Source organism: Zophobas morio, unplaced genomic scaffold (genome assembly GCF_036711695.1).
Source record: "Zophobas morio isolate AGI-343-1 ecotype UQ-CSIRO unplaced genomic scaffold, CSIRO_AGI_Zmor_V1 ptg000002l, whole genome shotgun sequence".
Lineage (NCBI taxonomy): Eukaryota > Metazoa > Arthropoda > Insecta > Coleoptera > Tenebrionidae > Zophobas > Zophobas morio.
In genome coordinates this window covers 14,870,336-14,887,336 of record NW_026972107.1, presented here as the reverse complement: position 1 = coordinate 14,887,336, position 17,001 = coordinate 14,870,336, and the positions used below count along the sequence as shown (strand labels likewise).

The 17,001-nt window shown below is 37.9% G+C and overlaps 4 protein-coding genes and 1 non-coding gene across 6 annotated transcripts; 4 read left to right on the top strand and 1 right to left on the bottom strand.

Moving 5' to 3' along the window:
* The first annotated feature begins 49 nt into the window (after nucleotides 1-49).
* Nucleotides 50-1,131, top strand: LOC135128589 (protein YIPF1). Its single transcript, XM_064055494.1, has 2 exons — nucleotides 50-330; nucleotides 378-1,131. Exons 1-2 carry the CDS (start codon nucleotides 153-155, stop codon nucleotides 1,076-1,078), a joined length of 879 nt encoding a protein of 292 aa, XP_063911564.1. The 5' UTR covers nucleotides 50-152; the 3' UTR covers nucleotides 1,079-1,131.
* Nucleotides 1,080-2,345, bottom strand: LOC135128594 (ragulator complex protein LAMTOR1). 2 transcript variants are annotated; one of them, XM_064055507.1, is made up of 6 exons: nucleotides 2,295-2,345; nucleotides 2,134-2,195; nucleotides 1,998-2,074; nucleotides 1,857-1,946; nucleotides 1,596-1,809; nucleotides 1,080-1,542 (listed from the first exon to the last, which is right to left on the bottom strand). In XM_064055507.1, the coding sequence occupies exons 1-6, from the start codon at nucleotides 2,308-2,310 to the stop codon at nucleotides 1,447-1,449; spliced, it is 555 nt and encodes a 184-aa protein (XP_063911577.1). In that variant the 5' UTR covers nucleotides 2,311-2,345; the 3' UTR covers nucleotides 1,080-1,446. The 2 variants fall into 2 exon arrangements, with proteins under 2 accessions (XP_063911577.1, XP_063911585.1); XM_064055515.1 differs by having other exon boundaries at nucleotides 2,250-2,332.
* Nucleotides 2,346-4,060: 1,715 nt separating this feature from the next.
* Trnas-gga (transfer RNA serine (anticodon GGA)) lies at nucleotides 4,061-4,134 on the top strand. The gene has a single exon. It is a non-coding gene; the product is annotated as a tRNA-Ser (tRNA).
* A 1,078-nt stretch (nucleotides 4,135-5,212) lies between these two features.
* LOC135126664 (uncharacterized) lies at nucleotides 5,213-6,440 on the top strand. The gene is made up of 3 exons (XM_064052759.1): nucleotides 5,213-5,219; nucleotides 5,272-5,918; nucleotides 5,964-6,440. The coding sequence occupies exons 1-3, from the start codon at nucleotides 5,213-5,215 to the stop codon at nucleotides 6,438-6,440; spliced, it is 1,131 nt and encodes a 376-aa protein (XP_063908829.1).
* Nucleotides 6,441-15,439: 8,999 nt separating this feature from the next.
* LOC135126587 (uncharacterized) lies at nucleotides 15,440-16,447 on the top strand. The gene is made up of 3 exons (XM_064052649.1): nucleotides 15,440-15,565; nucleotides 15,609-15,787; nucleotides 15,847-16,447. Exons 1-3 carry the CDS (start codon nucleotides 15,440-15,442, stop codon nucleotides 16,445-16,447), a joined length of 906 nt encoding a protein of 301 aa, XP_063908719.1.
* The last annotated feature ends 554 nt before the right edge of the window (nucleotides 16,448-17,001 follow it).

The window sequence follows — 17,001 nt, the reverse complement described above, 5'->3', positions numbered from 1 at the left end:
AGTGTGTTATACATTTAATGTTGGTAGCACTACATAAACATCCGCTTAGTGTTGTCAGCGATATGACATGCCTGATGTAAATGTCAGATCTGTCAGATAAAAGATGACAACACGTAGTCATACATATTTAAAAAATGTAAAAAATCTATAAAATGGCAAATCTACAAGAAGTACCAACGGAAGAACTTCTGTCGTTTCACGATTACCCAGCGGTGCATACTTCAACGGGTCCCCAAAACACTAGCGCACAATTAAATTTAACCCAAGACAGTTTTGAGAATTTCAGTCAACAAGAAGAAATAAGAGAACCTTTGGAAGACAATCCAACGAGTACGTAGCAGTTAACGCGAATACAATCACTAATTGTTCATTTTCAGATTCAGCTTCGGTGAAATCATTTTGGACTCTTGAGTATTATCAACAGTTTTTTGATGTAGATACGAAGGATGTAATCGATAGGATAGTGGCATCTGTTACACCAAAACGTGACAACACTTTAAAATACCATTTGCGTGATAAACCAGACCTATATGGACCGTTCTGGATCACAGTTACCTTAATATTTACCATAGCTATTAGTGGCAATATCGCCGACTATTTACATCATGCCAGCCCACAGTACCATTGGAAATACGATTTTCACTTGGTGTCATACGCTGCGACGGCAATTTACGTGTATGTTCTTTTAATTCCGTTTGCGCTGTGGGGTTTTTTGAAGTGGAGTTCGGATGTTAGTGATTTGGAGGGTTTAGAGAGCGGGACTACTCCAGGCGCTTTAGAATTGATTTGTATTTATGGATATTCTCTATTTATTTATATTCCGGTGTCAATTCTATGGTCCATCCAGATTAATTTGTTGCAATGGCTGCTTGTATTAATTGGCGCTTTAGTATCAGGTTCGGTGTTGTTGTTCACTTTACTCCCGGCTTTACGACTTTCACGGCATAAGTTCGTGTTAATGATTGGGATTATGTCTTGTCACTTGTTACTGGCTGCAGGTTTCATGTTATATTTCTTCCATGGACCTACTGGCAGTCCCGTTGTTGACACTCCCCATAATTCAACAAAAACATCATAAATGTATTTATAATCAACTTTATTGTAATACTAAATAATATATTACAAATATAATATTTATGTTTGATTTTTTCAAAACGTCTTCAAGATGTTATATAAGAAACCTTTGTTTACTCATCAAACGTAAATCAAGAAATTACTTTTTCAACCTAAAACTGCTATGGCGAAACCAACTATTTTATACGCTGCAGGTTAACAACTAGCAGTAAATCATAAACTGAAGTTACTAAAATTAAAGCAGTGATATGTCTTATTACAAAAATACATTCTTTACACGTAACACTAAATGACTTAAGCCAAGTTTGTCAAAGATTCCTTACAGCTTAGAAAACAAATATTTGGATGTATAAATTTGATCAACAGAAAGTCTCAACAGGGGATGCGGAAAGGCACAACTAAATCTTCCTTATGTTCAACTTTAATATCATTTATAGCGAGAGAAGCTTTCTCCAGTGCACCAGTTATCTGGAAAGTTGGTTATTAGTTACTTTCATTTTATACACTCTGTCATATTTTACCAAATTTCTGTCATCTGCATTAATTGAATCAGACTGCAAGATTTTGTCCGTCCAAGGTATGTCTTCAAGAAGACAATTCTTGAATCTATGTGTCAATTTATTCTTTTTACTCGCACAAACTTGTTGCACTCTAACATTGTACTGTTTCATTCTCTCCACGTACTCGTGCTGTTGCAAGTTGTGTGAATCTAGAGCAGCTACATCTATGACATTCCTAAAAAAACACAATATAAATTGTATTTGTGTTTATTTTTGACATACGTTGCAGTTTCTTGTAATATCCTATTAAGTGCAGATTGTTCATCAGTCTTTTTTGGGGCAGACTTGGAGTTATGACACAATACATCCTCACTGAAAGATAATAAGATGATAATGTATGAATTACAGGCGTTTTATACATACCTATTTACCCTTTGGATATTTGTGCTATTTGACACTGGATCTATTAAAAGATGAGTTCTCTCATTTGGTTCTCCAATCTGTAATCAAATTTACATATTTGTGTTTGTTGTAGTGATAATTAATTTAGTTTGTTTACCTGGGATGATCCATCATCTTTGCAAAATAAACTATAACAGCACCCCATTTTATATAATGTAACTAAAATAGTTTTGTGCAGAAAATTATCTCATGAAGAAATGACTAAATATCTACTTGTACCACTATTGTATTAGTATATTTGCGGGTTTTATTATTTACCATTAAAAAATGTCATTGTTGGGCACTGACATTTGACAGCAAGAACAAGAATGCATTACCAAACCTAAAAATAGAATAGAGCCAAAATCCCTACTTTACCGATAGCGTGTTGTATTTAAATTTAAATAGGTATGGTTAAATACCTATTGGAACAATTATTTTTAAAAAGTAATGCATTACAATTACTCATTATTCAGTAACAATAGTATTTCATTACAGTTACTTTTTAAAATTTGATAAAGACACAATTTTAGATATTTGTTGTATGAGTCCAAAGGGTTAAGAAAAATCGTATTAAAATGAAAAAAGCAGTGAGTGATTTATTTTACTAACGCATTTGTTACATATTCACATCAGTAAGTAAAATTTCAAATAAATATTTCACGCAAGAGAATTATATTCATAATTTAAATTTAATAACTGACATTCAAAATTCCTGTTGGGTTGAGCTACCTACCAGGCGCGTCCCCAGGTTGCGGAAAGGGGGAGTGTCCCCTCAAGGGGACCGTACCAGCATTGTCTGGGGAGGGCGGACATGCTCCCCCGGAACTAAACACTCCTGGGGATGGTGGAAGTCCGATCGGGATTTTTCCCATATATGTAGTATGTAGGTTAGGGCTGCGGCTCGTCTTGCCTGGACATGCCTTGGTGGTTGTCCCGTTAGACGGTCGCGAAGGTGGTTCAGAAAAGGCGGGCTGGAAATAAACGTGCCCTCCTGGGAATGAACCCCTGGCGTGGGATCGTCAAAACAGCCCCGCGTGTTTGTGCCGTGCGTGGAGACCTGTAAGGCGAGATGAAGGAATCCTGGAGGTTGAGCCCCCCCTTGGTGTAGTGTAGTCACCAAGGCTGGGCAACACGCCTCTTTGGCCTGGATTTTGCACCAAAACGGGAGGTCGAGACTAACCCATCTCAGATCAATCGGCTGTGTCGTCGGGTCAGACCGTCGACAAGGTGAATCCTTGGGGAAGTGTAGTCTGAGCATGGAGTAGCCTCACTTGTTGAGACTGCGTACTGCAGGATAAGCTTCCCTGGGGGCTATATCCTTCTGCTAGCCCTGGCGTCGAAATCTGATGTCCCCTTGTTGGACTTCGTGGTGGGTGCGGACGCAGAAGGACGAAATCAAAATCCAAGATTATGGATAAAAAACCTATTAAACTCACTGAGGAAGTGGCTTCAGTGCACCTCAAACTGAAAACCCAGTCACTGTGGGGTTGCAGCCTCCTAAGAGGAAGCGAATCTGCGGAGCTGAGATAAAATCCTCCTCCGGGATGGACACTTGCTGGACTCGACGTGATGACTTCATGAATAATCCCTGTTCCCGACGGTAGCCTCTATTTAAACAGCACGCAGTCCTTCTCGAAACGCCTACGTCACCGCTTCTGGACTGTGGCGGCACAATAACTCGTCGGTAAGCAGAGTAAAGATAAGTGTCCTTGTGGTGTAGTGGTCAGCATACCTGCCCGGAAAGCAAGGAGACGTGGGTGCGAATCCCACCGAGGCACAACATTTTTCTCTGCTTACCTACATTGGTGACCACCGACAGGCAGCACGCACGCACGCACGCGCAACATCCTTCTGCCACCGCCCTGTGCCCGCTGTGTTCGGGGTCCGCAGCACCGCCAGGGTTCGAACGATGAACGTAAGAGTGGCAGGAGCGACGCCAGCAACTATCTCCTTCGCACCCCAGCACGACCGCGCGCTGTGTCGCTGGGGGGGGAGTACTGTGGCGGCACAATAACTCGTCGGTAAGCAGAGTAAAGATAAGTGTCCTTGTGGTGTAGTGGTCAGCATACCTGCCCGGAAAGCAAGGAGACGTGGGTTCGAATCCCACCGAGGCACAACATTTTTACCTGCTTACCTACATGGACTTCTCCGAAATCCCCATTCGTGACTTCCGTTTCCAGGCGTTTCTTTAGCGCTCAGTCGTATTGAGGATGAATCATCACCGGCGTAATAAGACCAGAGAGTTCTCGACGGCCATAGGCGTCGCACTGAGGCGGCGTAAGGGTGTATTTCGTAACAAGAGTGAAGTCTTTCTCTACACCTCCTGTAGCGCAAAAGCAAAAGAGGATGAGGAGGCAGGAGAGCACCTCTAAAGAACATAGCTACAGGGAGGTAGCTGCAAGTCATCTCCGTGTAGCTGTGATTGTTGTACAGCATCCACTTGGTAAGCTGACTGCTGACCAGGTGTAGATGGTACAAAATGGCCTGATGGGAGCACTGGACAGACAACTTGAACAATGTCTGGCATCGGGAAGGCAAGCAGTCACTTTCAGGGGCATCAAGTACGCAGGGGAAATCCTAAGGATAACTTGTGAAGACGAGATGTCTCTGGAATGGCTAAAACAAACAGCGCGCTCTCTAATACCTTTGTGGGAAGGCGCACAACTTAACGTGGCTCCCTTGCCTGTGCCTACCAAGGCTGGTAAGGGCGACCATGTGGATACGGGGACCACCGGTGGATGCAGAGGTCGTACTTCGCCGCCTGGAGGGTCAGAACCAATGGGCTCGCGTTAAAAAATGGCTTCTTTTCCATAACGAGGCCAAACCCGAGGCTGCCTCTCCAGGCAACCTCTTTGTGTTTGGTCTTGGGATGGATGAGGCTAAAACAATCAGGGAGAGAGAGGGCAGAATCAACTATATGCTGTCCTCTTTCAACCTGAAACTTAAGGAGAACGAGGCGTCGACTCAGGAAGGGCAGACCTCTATGGAAGAGGCAGAAACTCCAAGGGATGAAGCCTCTACCAGTGGGAGCGGGCTCGTCTGAGACATAAGCCTCGTGTCTTCTAAGATAGGTATGAGATTTTTGGTTGCAGAGATGACGCTGCAGCAGATAAATTTGATCCAGATTAACCTACGACTGTTTTGTGTCGTCGCCTAGACAAGATGCAGAACACTACAGCGATAATCCAAGAAACATGAATAGTAAAATCCAGGATCGCGGGGTTGAGCAATTTAAATGGCACTGTTGTTCTAGCTACCACAATAGAATCTCCAAGGACATGTAGTTACATTCCCAGGAATATTAAAGCTGTCCTCCTACCTCAAGTCAGCTCTAGGGATGTGACTGCGGTAAATGTTAAGTGTAACACAGGAAGAGGCGAAAAGCAACTGGTAATAGCATCCGTGTACTTACCACTGGGAGCACATGAACCATGTCCAACATGGGAGCTGGCGAACTTGGTGAACCACTGTGACACCGGAGATATAAACATCATCATCGGCACCGATGCAAATGCCCACTGTCTGTTGTGGGAGAGCAAGGATACTAAGGATAGAGGAAGAGCACTAGCTGAATATCTTTTGGAAACAAATCTAGAGATTCTCAACCGAGGCTGCGAACCATCTTTCGTAACATCGCGTAGTCAGTCAGTAATAGATATTACACTGGCTACATGGGATATCTCACAATATATAATGGAATGGCACGTCTCTAAAGAGGTGTCACTGTCAGACCATAAATGGATTGTGTATACATTAAGATGTATAGTCATAGAGACAAAGACGTACAGGAACCCTAGGCTGACCAACTGGGCTTTATACAACGAAGAACTGGAAGACAGACTGGGGACCTTCGTACAGTCGATACCAATAGAATATAAATCGACAGAAGACAGAGAAAACGTTGACCATTATCAACGACTCTCTAATGTCAGCTTATGAGAAAAGCTAAGAAAGAAGGCCTGGGCAAAGGTACACCGAAGGCTCAGCCTGTTTCAATCGGGGCAAAGAAAACTTTTCGATAGCGCAAAAAACACTAAGAAAACTGAAGACTCGGAAGCTAAAGAGCACCGGAAAGAGTTTAAGAAAGAATTAAGAAAGAGGAAACGGGAAACGTGGAGATTCTTCTGCAGCGACATAACGTCGACTGCTTCGGCCACAAGACTCTCTTCCGAGAATTCTCTCGAAGGATTACACACATCAACCAGGTTTCCTAAGGACAGAGGATCGCACCTTTACAGCCACTTAAGAAGAGTCCGCAGAACTTTTACTGCAGATTATGTTTCCAGGCAGCACAAGGACTACCTCCCATTCCAAAAGGGATGTATCCAGCACTCAACCTTCCCCGAAGGACTGAGCGCTGGCGGCAAAGGTAGTCACGGAGGCAAGACTGGGCTGGGTAGTGAACAACTTTTCCCCATATAAATCTCCGGGAGTGGACGGTATCTATCCCGCTGTAACGGGCGATAAATTTACTTATTTTTGGAGATGTTGGTATGAATCAGAACAATCGTCATTGTCGTAAAAATCAAGGTTGTTCTTGTGAAACTTGGATTTTATGATTTCACACCATTCTAATCAAGGTTTATAATTTCACAGTTAAATATTGGCGCCGTTTGGCTGGACACGATGTCTTTGTCCAGTTTTATAATTTCATGGTTTAAATTTGTTAATTTTAACAAAAAGCACATTTTGCCACTAAAAATCTTCATATTACAGTTAATTAAGCCTAATTTGGTGGAAACACAAATACTTTTACGACTCCCCAAATAAACTGGTAACTTGTAAACAATTTTGCGAAAACAACTCCTTTGGAGGGGTCTTTACTTATAAAAGATCGAAGGATCCAAAAAAGACCAGAGTCCTCTAGCCAGTTGCCTGTTTAGTGTGTGTTTGTGTTGTGACACAAAGGGGTAAGTGTTAAAATCTCCAAAAATGTGCACGATTTCATGAAAAGTTCAAAGTTTTGTTTTTATTAATATTTTTAAAGTTCAATTTAATTTTGATAATAAATCGCCCTTTGTATTCTCGATTGGATAACGTTTTGAGATTTAGATCTATTTTTAAAGATTAATTTGCATTGAAATTATTAGTTAAACAGTTATATTGTTTGATGAACGCTGACCACGCAACTACTATAATGTTCCTTACCAAATTTTAGAGTTGTTACAAATTTTTGAGTTGTTACCAAATTTTTGAGTTGTTACAAATGTTTGAGTTGTTACCAAATTTTGAGTTATGGTACCAATTTTAAGTTTTGTTATATTTTGTTTTAGATTTTTTTTAAATATTTGTTTTATTATGCTTTCAAAGATTTAGTTTCAAAGTTATAAAGTTTTCTTGAATTTATTTAAAAATGTTTTAATACTGAAGTTCATTTTCTGATAATTATATTTGCATATTAAACTACACTACAATTTATTGTTATACCAAATTATTCTCATATGACTAAATCTCTTTTGTACATACTCATTTCTAAATTAAATATAATTATTCATTTAAGCAAAATGCATATACTTGAAGTAGTCCCTTTGTCCAGTCACTAGAATGTGTTACCATCATCACGAACCAGCCTACGAACAAATAAATAATATTTTCACTATATGTCGGGCACAAGGTCCACGACAAGAGTTTTACAGTTTTATATATAATAAATTAACAAAAGTTAATTTAATGAAAATCTCCCAAGCCCGTCACATATAGGAGAAAATTTGGCGCAGTCGGTAGGATAGGTTTTTGAACTGGATGTATATGCTTTTGTTTGTTTGAGAATTGTGCGTTCTAGAAAAATTGAAAAATTTAATTTTTAATATTTTATTCACTAATTGTTGAGAAATAATGTTGTTTAGAAAGAGAAAAGAAATGGTAAGGACTTTTGAGCGTTATTTTCGAGAATTTGTTTTTTGACTGGTAATACTTGAGTACGGACCTGGCGCGAACGATTTTAAGGACCATAATTAACCCATTAGCCACACTCCATTGTGACCGTGAATGCGTGCGGGATGTGTGGGATGGCTTAGGAGGTCAGATTGAACTATTTTACGATCGAGCGAAAAATGCGTAAAGTTTACTTCCTAAATACTTGCTTATGTAGGATTATTGCAATCGACGAAAATACTGAGTTACGTAGAAATTAAAATTTTTAAGCTAGCAAAATGTCAGTATCAAAGATACAGTTTAAAAAAGGGCGATTGAAAAATGTGATGGATAAGTGCATTATTTTCATGAAAAAAAATTTTTTTTTCATTAAATTTTAGAAATGTTATAAAAACAGTAAAAATGGTGTTTAGTGACTAACTTATTTTTGGAAATTATTATTCATTAATTTAGGAATTTATTTCAGTAAATGACAAGATCAATAAATAGAATAATAAATTTTAGTAGATTGACAGATCTAGTTATATCCGTAAAAAAAAAAGAGGCCAAAATCGCAGTTATTTTATAAATATTCCAGGTGGTGATTATTTTTAATTAAAACAATTGAAAGAGGATTGACAGGTGTTTAAGATGATTCCGTTGTTTCCAGTTTTTTTTTTAAGTACACACTGTATTTAAATTTGTGCATTTTGGTAGTAGAATGAAGAGTTATTTTGTAAACACAGTAACCATAAACAATTTTTTTTTTTAAAGGAAAACAGTATTACAATTTTGCGCAAGATATAAAGCACATCACGAGATCAAGCACATATTAAGAGTAACTTGCACTTTTGTGGTAAAATTGTTTGAAAAGGTGATATTTCCGTATTATTTAACACCCAGCTATAAAACTTCGTACCCCGTAATTTAATTTGAAGCTAACGAATCACGAGCGACGAAAAACAAAGAAAACGGAGAGAAACATTAAAATTTCAAAGTCTGTTCTGAAATGTCCATTTTTTTTTATGATGTATTTGGTCTAAATTAGCCGGAAATCTATTTTAACGAAATTCATTTATGAGAACTAAAGTATTAAAAAAAAAAAAGTAAACTAGTTAACTTCGTCTAACCCCAGAATTGGTAATAAAAATAGGCAGATCACCATGACGAAGTCACATAAATTTCGTCATGCTTCATCTTAGAATTAAAATCTCACTTTCCTTTAACGTTCGGGAATAATTGTTCAAAATTGAATAGTACATACAGACGCGTTATTGAACCGTTTCGATCAAGCACTATTACCGGGTGAAGCTCTCCAAAAATTCCGAAACTGCAGACAACGACAGGATGAACCTGTACAAGAATATTCTGAGCGATTACAAATAATTGCCGCTTCTACTTGGAAAAAAACCGGTGATCAAAGAAAAGATAGAATTTTGGCTGAACGCATTCAAGAAGAATGCTTATATCAATTTCTTAACGGACTATTACTAAATTTACAAGCAAAAGTTTATGCAGGTGATCCGATTTCATTTGAACAAGCAGTTAAAATCGCCATTAGAGAATCACAGATAGAAAGATTGCTGAAAAAAAATAACCGAAGTGATATGATTCGTAAACTGGACAATGATCCAGATGCTCGTGAAAATTTAAATAAAAAATCTAACGCAGTTGGGACATATAAGGAATTAAAATCAAACGATGAAAAATTGATTGCAAATACTTATTTTTCAACAAATCAGAAAAATAACGAGAAAAATGAAAACACTGCAAGAATGAATCTGCGACAACCGTATAATAGAAATTTAAATCAGTATCGACCAACTGGTTTTAGTTATGGCTTTGCTGCGAATATTTGCAAATATTGTCACAAGGCAAGAGGACATTACATTACATGCCCTAATATAGTTTGTTTTCAATGTGGCCAAAGAGGTCACATCAGGTCAAATTGTGCAAATCTGACTAATTATCGGCAGAATTTTTGGACGACACAAAGACGACCAAATAATAATAATAACTCGAGGGTTGGATTTTATCAAGCTGAGAAACCTCCTGTAAATATCCGGAACACTCGTAAAAATCCATTCACTAAGCCAGTGTTGGTCGAGCGAGAAAAGGACATCAGTCACACATTAAAGCCAAGTAATATCAATAACCATAAAACTATTTTTAAAATTAATTTAGGCTCCGAAAATTTAAATGCGTTTATGATTTTTACAGAATGTGGGAAACAGTTGCATGCAATTATAGATACCGGATCGGAAATATCACTTGTAAAAAGTCGAGTAATTTGTGAATTAAATTTAATAACAAAAGTATTTAAATCTGATACTGAATTAGTTGACGTACAAGGTAATGCAATAACTCAGTGTGGGTCGGTTGTAATGGTCTTAACAGATAAAATTAATTTAACATTTAATCATAAGTTCATTGTAGTCCAAGATAATATTCGATTTGGTGGTGATATACTAGTAGGTTTGGATTTTATGTCTAAACATTCGGCAAGTATTTGTTGGAAGCGTAAAATTTTTAAACTTTATGATATTTCATTTACTCTGCTCACGGAAGATGAGGTCAAGGTTGGATATTTAAAATTAGATTCTGAAATTGAGAAACAATGTCAATGTTCAGATTGTTTGTATAATAATTCAATAAGGATCAATAATCGCTATAAAAAAATTAAAGACATGATAAAGATGCCGTTAAGTGAACAAGAAGTTGGCCCAATAATGAAATTAGATGAAGATCTGCTCCAGATTAACAATGTACCTGAAGGAAAAATGTTAAGTTCCAACGTAAATGTTTTTAATTCTAGTGGCGAACACATTTTGAGTCCAGTGAAGGACTTAGTGTTACCCGAGAAAGGGGTTGTTTGCTCAAGGGAGCTAGTGTTACCCGAGAAAGGGGTTGTTGGTTGCTCAGTAAAGGAGCTAGTGTTACCCGAGAAAGGGGTTGTTTGCTCAAGGGAGCTAGTGTTACCCGAGAAAGGGGTTGTTGGTTGCTCAGTAAAGGAGCTAGTGTTACCCGAGAAAGGGGTTGTTTGCTCAAGGGAGCTAGTGTTACCCGATAAAGGGGTTGTTGGTTGCTCAGTAAAGGAGCTAGTGTTACCCGAGAAAGGGGTTGTTTGCTCAAGGGAGCTAGTGTTACCCGATCAAGGGGTTGTTGGTTGCTCAGTAAAGGAGCTAGTGTTACCCGAGAAAGGGGTTGTTGGTTGCTCAGTAAAGGAGCTAGTGTTACCCGAGAAAGGGGTTGTTGGTTGCTCAGTAAAGGAGCTAGTGTTACCCGAGAAAGGGGTTGTAGGCTCAATGAAGCCAGAGTTACCCGTGCAATGGGAAGGTGATGTTATTAATGATGTTGTTAAACTGCAGTTATTTAGTTCTAAGGAGCAGAAGTGGCGCGATAGTTCTGTGTCCTCGAGGACTGAAAAAAAGTTTTAGGTCAGTAAAGGAAACTGACAGTTGTTTAATACTTGACAGCAAGGTCAAGGAAATTGAGAACTCGAGTGAGCATGATTGTTATAGGTCAGTAACAAAAGATGCCATGAAGGCACAATCTGCTAAATGGTCTGGCCAACCGTGTCACCACTTTTTGTCAGAAAGACCGAGTATAGGTGTCAATAACTTGAAAACTAATGAAAAGGTTAAAAAGAAGTTATACAAAAAGGAGATTGTAAAAGAAAATAGACCCGACATGATCTTAGTCGCTGAGTTAGGAATGGATGATAAAATAAACAAAGGATATCCATTATATTTAACATCAAGAACAGTAATCCCTCCTAACTGTCGCAAATTATGTCAGGCCTTAGTCACTTATTGGGATCCGTTAAAGTTAATTATCGTAGAACCCTTATCACCAACTATTGAGTCGTTATTTTGGCTGGCAAGAAGTTGTAACAGAGCAGAAAAAGAGATTGTGATTTTATTAGTGAATGTGTTGCCACATCCAATAGAATTAGAAAAAGGAACTAAAATTGGAACTTATTCATTTATAAGAAGAATACAAGAGAATAAAAATGGAGATGATTTAATAACAAAAGAAATCTCTGAAGAAGAAATTCAGGAATTATTGGATATTCTAAGGTACCCCAAGGAAGATAAAGAAATCGCAGAACCATTGGAACAATTGATTAGAGAGTTTGTTGACATATTTAAAACACCAAGCCAACCTTTAAAATGCACTAATAAAGTTCAGCATAGGATTATCACGGAAGATGTTCCACCCATCAGTAAACGTCCATATAGAGTACCTTATCATCGTCATGAGATCTTAGATAAGGAAATACAAACATTGTTAGATAATAACATAATAGAAGAAAGTACTTCACCATGGTCTTTTCCAGTCTTGCTAGTAGAAAAAAAAAGACATCCAGGAGAAGAGCCTGAATTCCGATTGTGTATTGATTATAGAGAACTTAATAAGATTACTAAACCTGATTATTTTCCGTTACCAGTCATAACCGAAACAATTGACCAACTTAGTGGATCAAGCTTATTTTCTGTATTGGACTTAGCAATGGGCTTCTTTCAAATACCCTTATATACCAAATTTACTGAAACAAATGCATAAAGCACTCACAGAAGCTGCTAAAAATTTAGAAGGATCCATAAATCAACGTTGCGAAAAATACAATAAAAATGTAATTACGAAAGAGTATCAGCTAGGAGATAAGGTATGGCTATATACACCATCTATAAAAGGAAAGAAATTAGCTACAAAATTTGTACCAAAATGGACTGGACCCTACAGAATTGTTTCAAGAACTGGACCAGTAAATTATAGAATCATCGAAATTGGTTCTGCTAATGAACAATTAGTTCATGCAGCGCGATTAAAACCTTGGAAAATAAGAACAGCAGAATCTGATGACCAACTAGAGAATGAAGAAACTGAAGATATTCAATTAAAACTGGATTATTCTGATGAAAGTGATGATCAAGAAGAACTTGATTGGATCGAAGGGCCAATTGATGTAAATCAACTATACGAAACTGCAAATCCAAATACACTAACGGTATCCACAGAAAATGGTGAAAATCTAGAATTAAAAGACCCGTTATATGTCTCATTAGATGACATCGTTATAAGCGACGAACAAAATGTAAAAGTCAAACAAGAAAATGATATTCAAAAAGAAATAAGTTCTGCTGAATCAGAAGCTTCTGATATGAGTTCAGACAGCTTAAACTCTGAAACAGAGGAGTTAAATGAACCAACCTCATCTATCGTGCGTAGTCCACCGCGTCATGCTTATCATACAAGGAGCAAAGGACAAGCTCCCGAGTATCCGTGGGTATTACATAAACATATATAAAGAAAGTTCTAAGTTAAACGTATCAAATACAGATTTGGCAAGTTTAGAACTCTATAATTACTTTTAATCCAAGATAGTAGTTACGTGGTCTTATTATTTTTTAGGAACCATCCAAAAACGAAGTGATGATACTGACTACAAAGAGGCGTAAATATATATATCTTATTACTGCATATCACGGAGATTAAAACACTTGCCCCTGCTGGCATAGTCTTACTTTTCAATTATTAATCTTTTTTTAAAAGAGGACTCTCACTAACAATAGATAGTAGGATTTTGATTTTAGTATAAGGCTTTTACTAACACACATTGGGAATGAGTGTTATAGATCGACATATTATCGAGTGGGTAGAGTCAAGAGTCAACTCTTGAGCATGGGAATGATGTTATCCGAAGACCCACATGCCAGCGAGCTTAAAGTCCGAAACAAAGAACTTAGCTGAAGGACCATCAACTTTTAAGAATTTTGAGAATCGATTGAGGTTACTGCAAAATTATCTCAATCTGGACAGTTAATGAAAAGGAGTCCTTGGTGACACGACTCGATTGTGCTGGCAAACATGAAAATTGGAATCCTCCCTCGATCTGGTCGAATCTACATTCCCTATGTGAAGACGCCTTTCCATCTATGTTTCAAGACGGATAGAAGAAAGATTATAGTAGTTAGGAATTTTAGGTAAGGAAGTTGCCTGGTCAGAAATCAAATGTATGCTAATTAAAGCATAGCATTTGCTTCCCTAGCAGGGAGGAGATGTAACGGGCGATAAATTTACTTATTTTTGGAGATGTTGGTATGAATCAGAACAATCGTCATTGTCGTAAAAATCAAGGTTGTTCTTGTGAAACTTGGATTTTATGATTTCACACCATTCTAATCAAGGTTTATAATTTCACAGTTAAATATTGGCGCCGTTTGGCTGGACACGATGTCTTTGTCCAGTTTTATAATTTCATGGTTTAAATTTGTTAATTTTAACAAAAAGCACATTTTGCCACTAAAAATCTTCATATTACAGTTAATTAAGCCTAATTTGGTGGAAACACAAATACTTTTACGACTCCCCAAATAAACTGGTAACTTGTAAACAATTTTGCGAAAACAACTCCTTTGGAGGGGTCTTTACTTATAAAAGATCGAAGGATCCAAAAAAGACCAGAGTCCTCTAGCCAGTTGCCTGTTTAGTGCGTGTTTGTGTTGTGACACAAAGGGGTAAGTGTTAAAATCTCCAAAAATGTGCACGATTTCATAAAAAGTTCAAAGTTTTGTTTTTATTAATATTTTTAAAGTTCAATTTAATTTTGATAATAAATCGCCCTTTGTATTCTCGATTGGATAACGTTTTGAGATTTAGATCTATTTTTAAAGATTAATTTGCATTGAAATTATTAGTTAAACAGTTATATTGTTTGATGAACGCTGACCACGCAACTACTATAATGTTCCTTACCAAATTTTAGAGTTGTTACAAATTTTTGAGTTGTTACCAAATTTTTGAGTTGTTACAAATGTTTGAGTTGTTACCAAATTTTGAGTTATGGTACCAATTTTAAGTTTTGTTATATTTTGTTTTAGATTTTTTTTAAATATTTGTTTTATTATGCTTTCAAAGATTTAGTTTCAAAGTTATAAAGTTTTCTTGAATTTATTTAAAAATGTTTTAATACTGAAGTTCATTTTCTGATAATTATATTTGCATATTAAACTACACTACAATTTATTGTTATACCAAATTATTCTCATATGACTAAATCTCTTTTGTACATACTCATTTCTAAATTAAATATAATTATTCATTTAAGCAAAATGCATATACTTGAAGTAGTCCCTTTGTCCAGTCACTAGAATGTGTTACCATCATCACGAACCAGCCTACGAACAAATAAATAATATTTTCACTATATGTCGGGCACAAGGTCCACGACAAGAGTTTTACAGTTTTATATATAATAAATTAACAAAAGTTAATTTAATGAAAATCTCCCAAGCCCGTCACACCGCCCTCCTGCAGAGGGGAATGAGCAGAATACCCCCTGTTTTGTTGCCAATGGTTCGAGCGTGTCTGGCTTTCAGCTACATACCGAATGCATGGCGAAAAGGAAAGGTTATCTTTATACCTAAGCCAGGACGACAAGATTACACTTTGGCTAAATACTACAGACCAATTAACTTAACCTCATTCTTGCTGAAAACGCTAGAAAGACTAAGTGAAAAAGGGATTCGGGAGACCGCTTTGAGCAAGCAACCTCCACCTTAGGAATGTTATTGGATATTGAAGGAGCGTTCGATAAATCGACCTTCAAAAGCATAGGCCTAGCCCTACAAGAGCACGACGTGAATCCCACCCTGAGGAGTTGGGTGGCCAGTATGCTGAGGAATAGGGAAGTATTGATTAATGTAGGTGGCACTGAGGTCGAGACTGTTGTAGACAGGAGATGTCCCCAGGGAAGAATACTCTCTCCTGTACTGTGGGATGATACGACGCGTCAATGATCTTGGCTACCACACAATTGAATACGCAGATGATCTAGTAATTTTGCTAACAGGAAAAAACGCAGATACATTATGTGAAATTATGCAAGCTACAGTAACAATAGTCGAGGAATGGTGCGCAGGCATACCCTGTCCGTTAATGGAGAGAAGACGAAATTAATTCTGTTTACTAGGAAAAAGAAAATTGGCACACTACAGATGCCAAAAATATTTAATACAACGCTTCAACTTTTGGACGAAGGGAAATACCTGGGAGTTGTATTGGACTGGCGACTGAATTGGAAGAAGCATGTAGATGATAAAGTGGAAAAAGCACACTCGGCTCTTTGGCAATGTCGTAGGGTGGTGGGAAGATCATGGATTTTAAACCCCAAGATCGCCCTCTGGATCTACACGGCAATAGTCAGGCTGTGCTACAGAGTTTTAGTTTGGTGGCCCAGACCCAGACAAAAAACAACAGCTCTGCAACTTGAGCACGTTCAGAGAATAGTGTGTCTCAGTGTTACAGGAGCAATGAGGAAATCTCTAAGACTTCACTCTCCAGGAGTATGGAACAAGCAAGGCCGCTTAACGAAGCACACTCGTATCTTGACGGAGGGGTTCAACAGAATACCCTTGTTAAGGATGAATTGTGACGGAATGGGCACAAAATTAATATATGAGAAGACATACAGAATATTCATGAACGATATTTCAGAAGGAAGAGCCGACATCGACATCTATGTCGATGGTACCAAAACAGATAATAGTTCAGGAGTCGGCAAACAGAACTGATGGGAATAATGCTGGGAGCTAGAATTATTGCTGAACGAGAAATCGGCAACAAATCAATACGCATACTTAGCAAGTATGCACTACTAACCCTGAACAGCTGCATAGTTCGATCCGCGCTGGTTTGGAAGTGCAGACAAACCATAAAGTATGTAACGCAGAGAAACAGTGTAGAACTTTGTTGGATCAAAGGACACAGTGGTAACGAACGAAACGAGAGGGCAGATGAGATGGCGAAGCGAGCCGTGCACATGCCCGCCTGGGAACCCAAATCGGTAATCACTAGAGAGCGGATTTCTTTTTTTTTAATAATAATGAAAAAACTTTCAGAGTTTAAAAAATATATTTGTAGTCACTGCTACACGTGTTTCGGTACACAGTACCGTCTTCAGGCAGAAGAGAAACACGTATCAGCCTCATCAATACAAACAAAAAAATACAAAAAGAGCGGATTTCTGTCGGGCTAGGCAAGGCCAAACTCGGTACGGCTCGTACGGGATGGGAATTCATTGCAGTTACGAGCTGCACATCGTTTATTTGCGATTAGAATAACGCTG

Excerpts from the sequence above, each read along its gene's own strand:
- LOC135128589 (XM_064055494.1), top strand. The coding sequence starts at position 153 with ATGGCAAATCTACAAGAAGTACCAACGGAAGAACTTCTGTCGTTTCAC. Across the intron at positions 331-377 it reads TTTGGAAGACAATCCAACGA|ATTCAGCTTCGGTGAAATCA; the intron begins GTACGTAGCAGT and ends GTTCATTTTCAG.
- LOC135126664 (XM_064052759.1), top strand. Across the intron at positions 5,919-5,963 it reads CGACAGAAGACAGAGAAAAC|CTAAGAAAGAAGGCCTGGGC; the intron begins GTTGACCATTAT and ends TTATGAGAAAAG.
- LOC135128594 (XM_064055507.1), bottom strand. Across the intron at positions 1,810-1,856 it reads ATATTACAAGAAACTGCAAC|GAATGTCATAGATGTAGCTG; the intron begins GTATGTCAAAAA and ends GTGTTTTTTTAG. Across the intron at positions 1,543-1,595 it reads ATGCAGATGACAGAAATTTG|ATAACTGGTGCACTGGAGAA; the intron begins GTAAAATATGAC and ends CCAACTTTCCAG.
- LOC135126587 (XM_064052649.1), top strand. The coding sequence starts at position 15,440 with ATGTTATTGGATATTGAAGGAGCGTTCGATAAATCGACCTTCAAAAGC. Across the intron at positions 15,566-15,608 it reads GTATGCTGAGGAATAGGGAA|ACAGGAGATGTCCCCAGGGA; the intron begins GTATTGATTAAT and ends AGACTGTTGTAG. Across the intron at positions 15,788-15,846 it reads GTAACAATAGTCGAGGAATG|GAAAAAGAAAATTGGCACAC; the intron begins GTGCGCAGGCAT and ends TCTGTTTACTAG.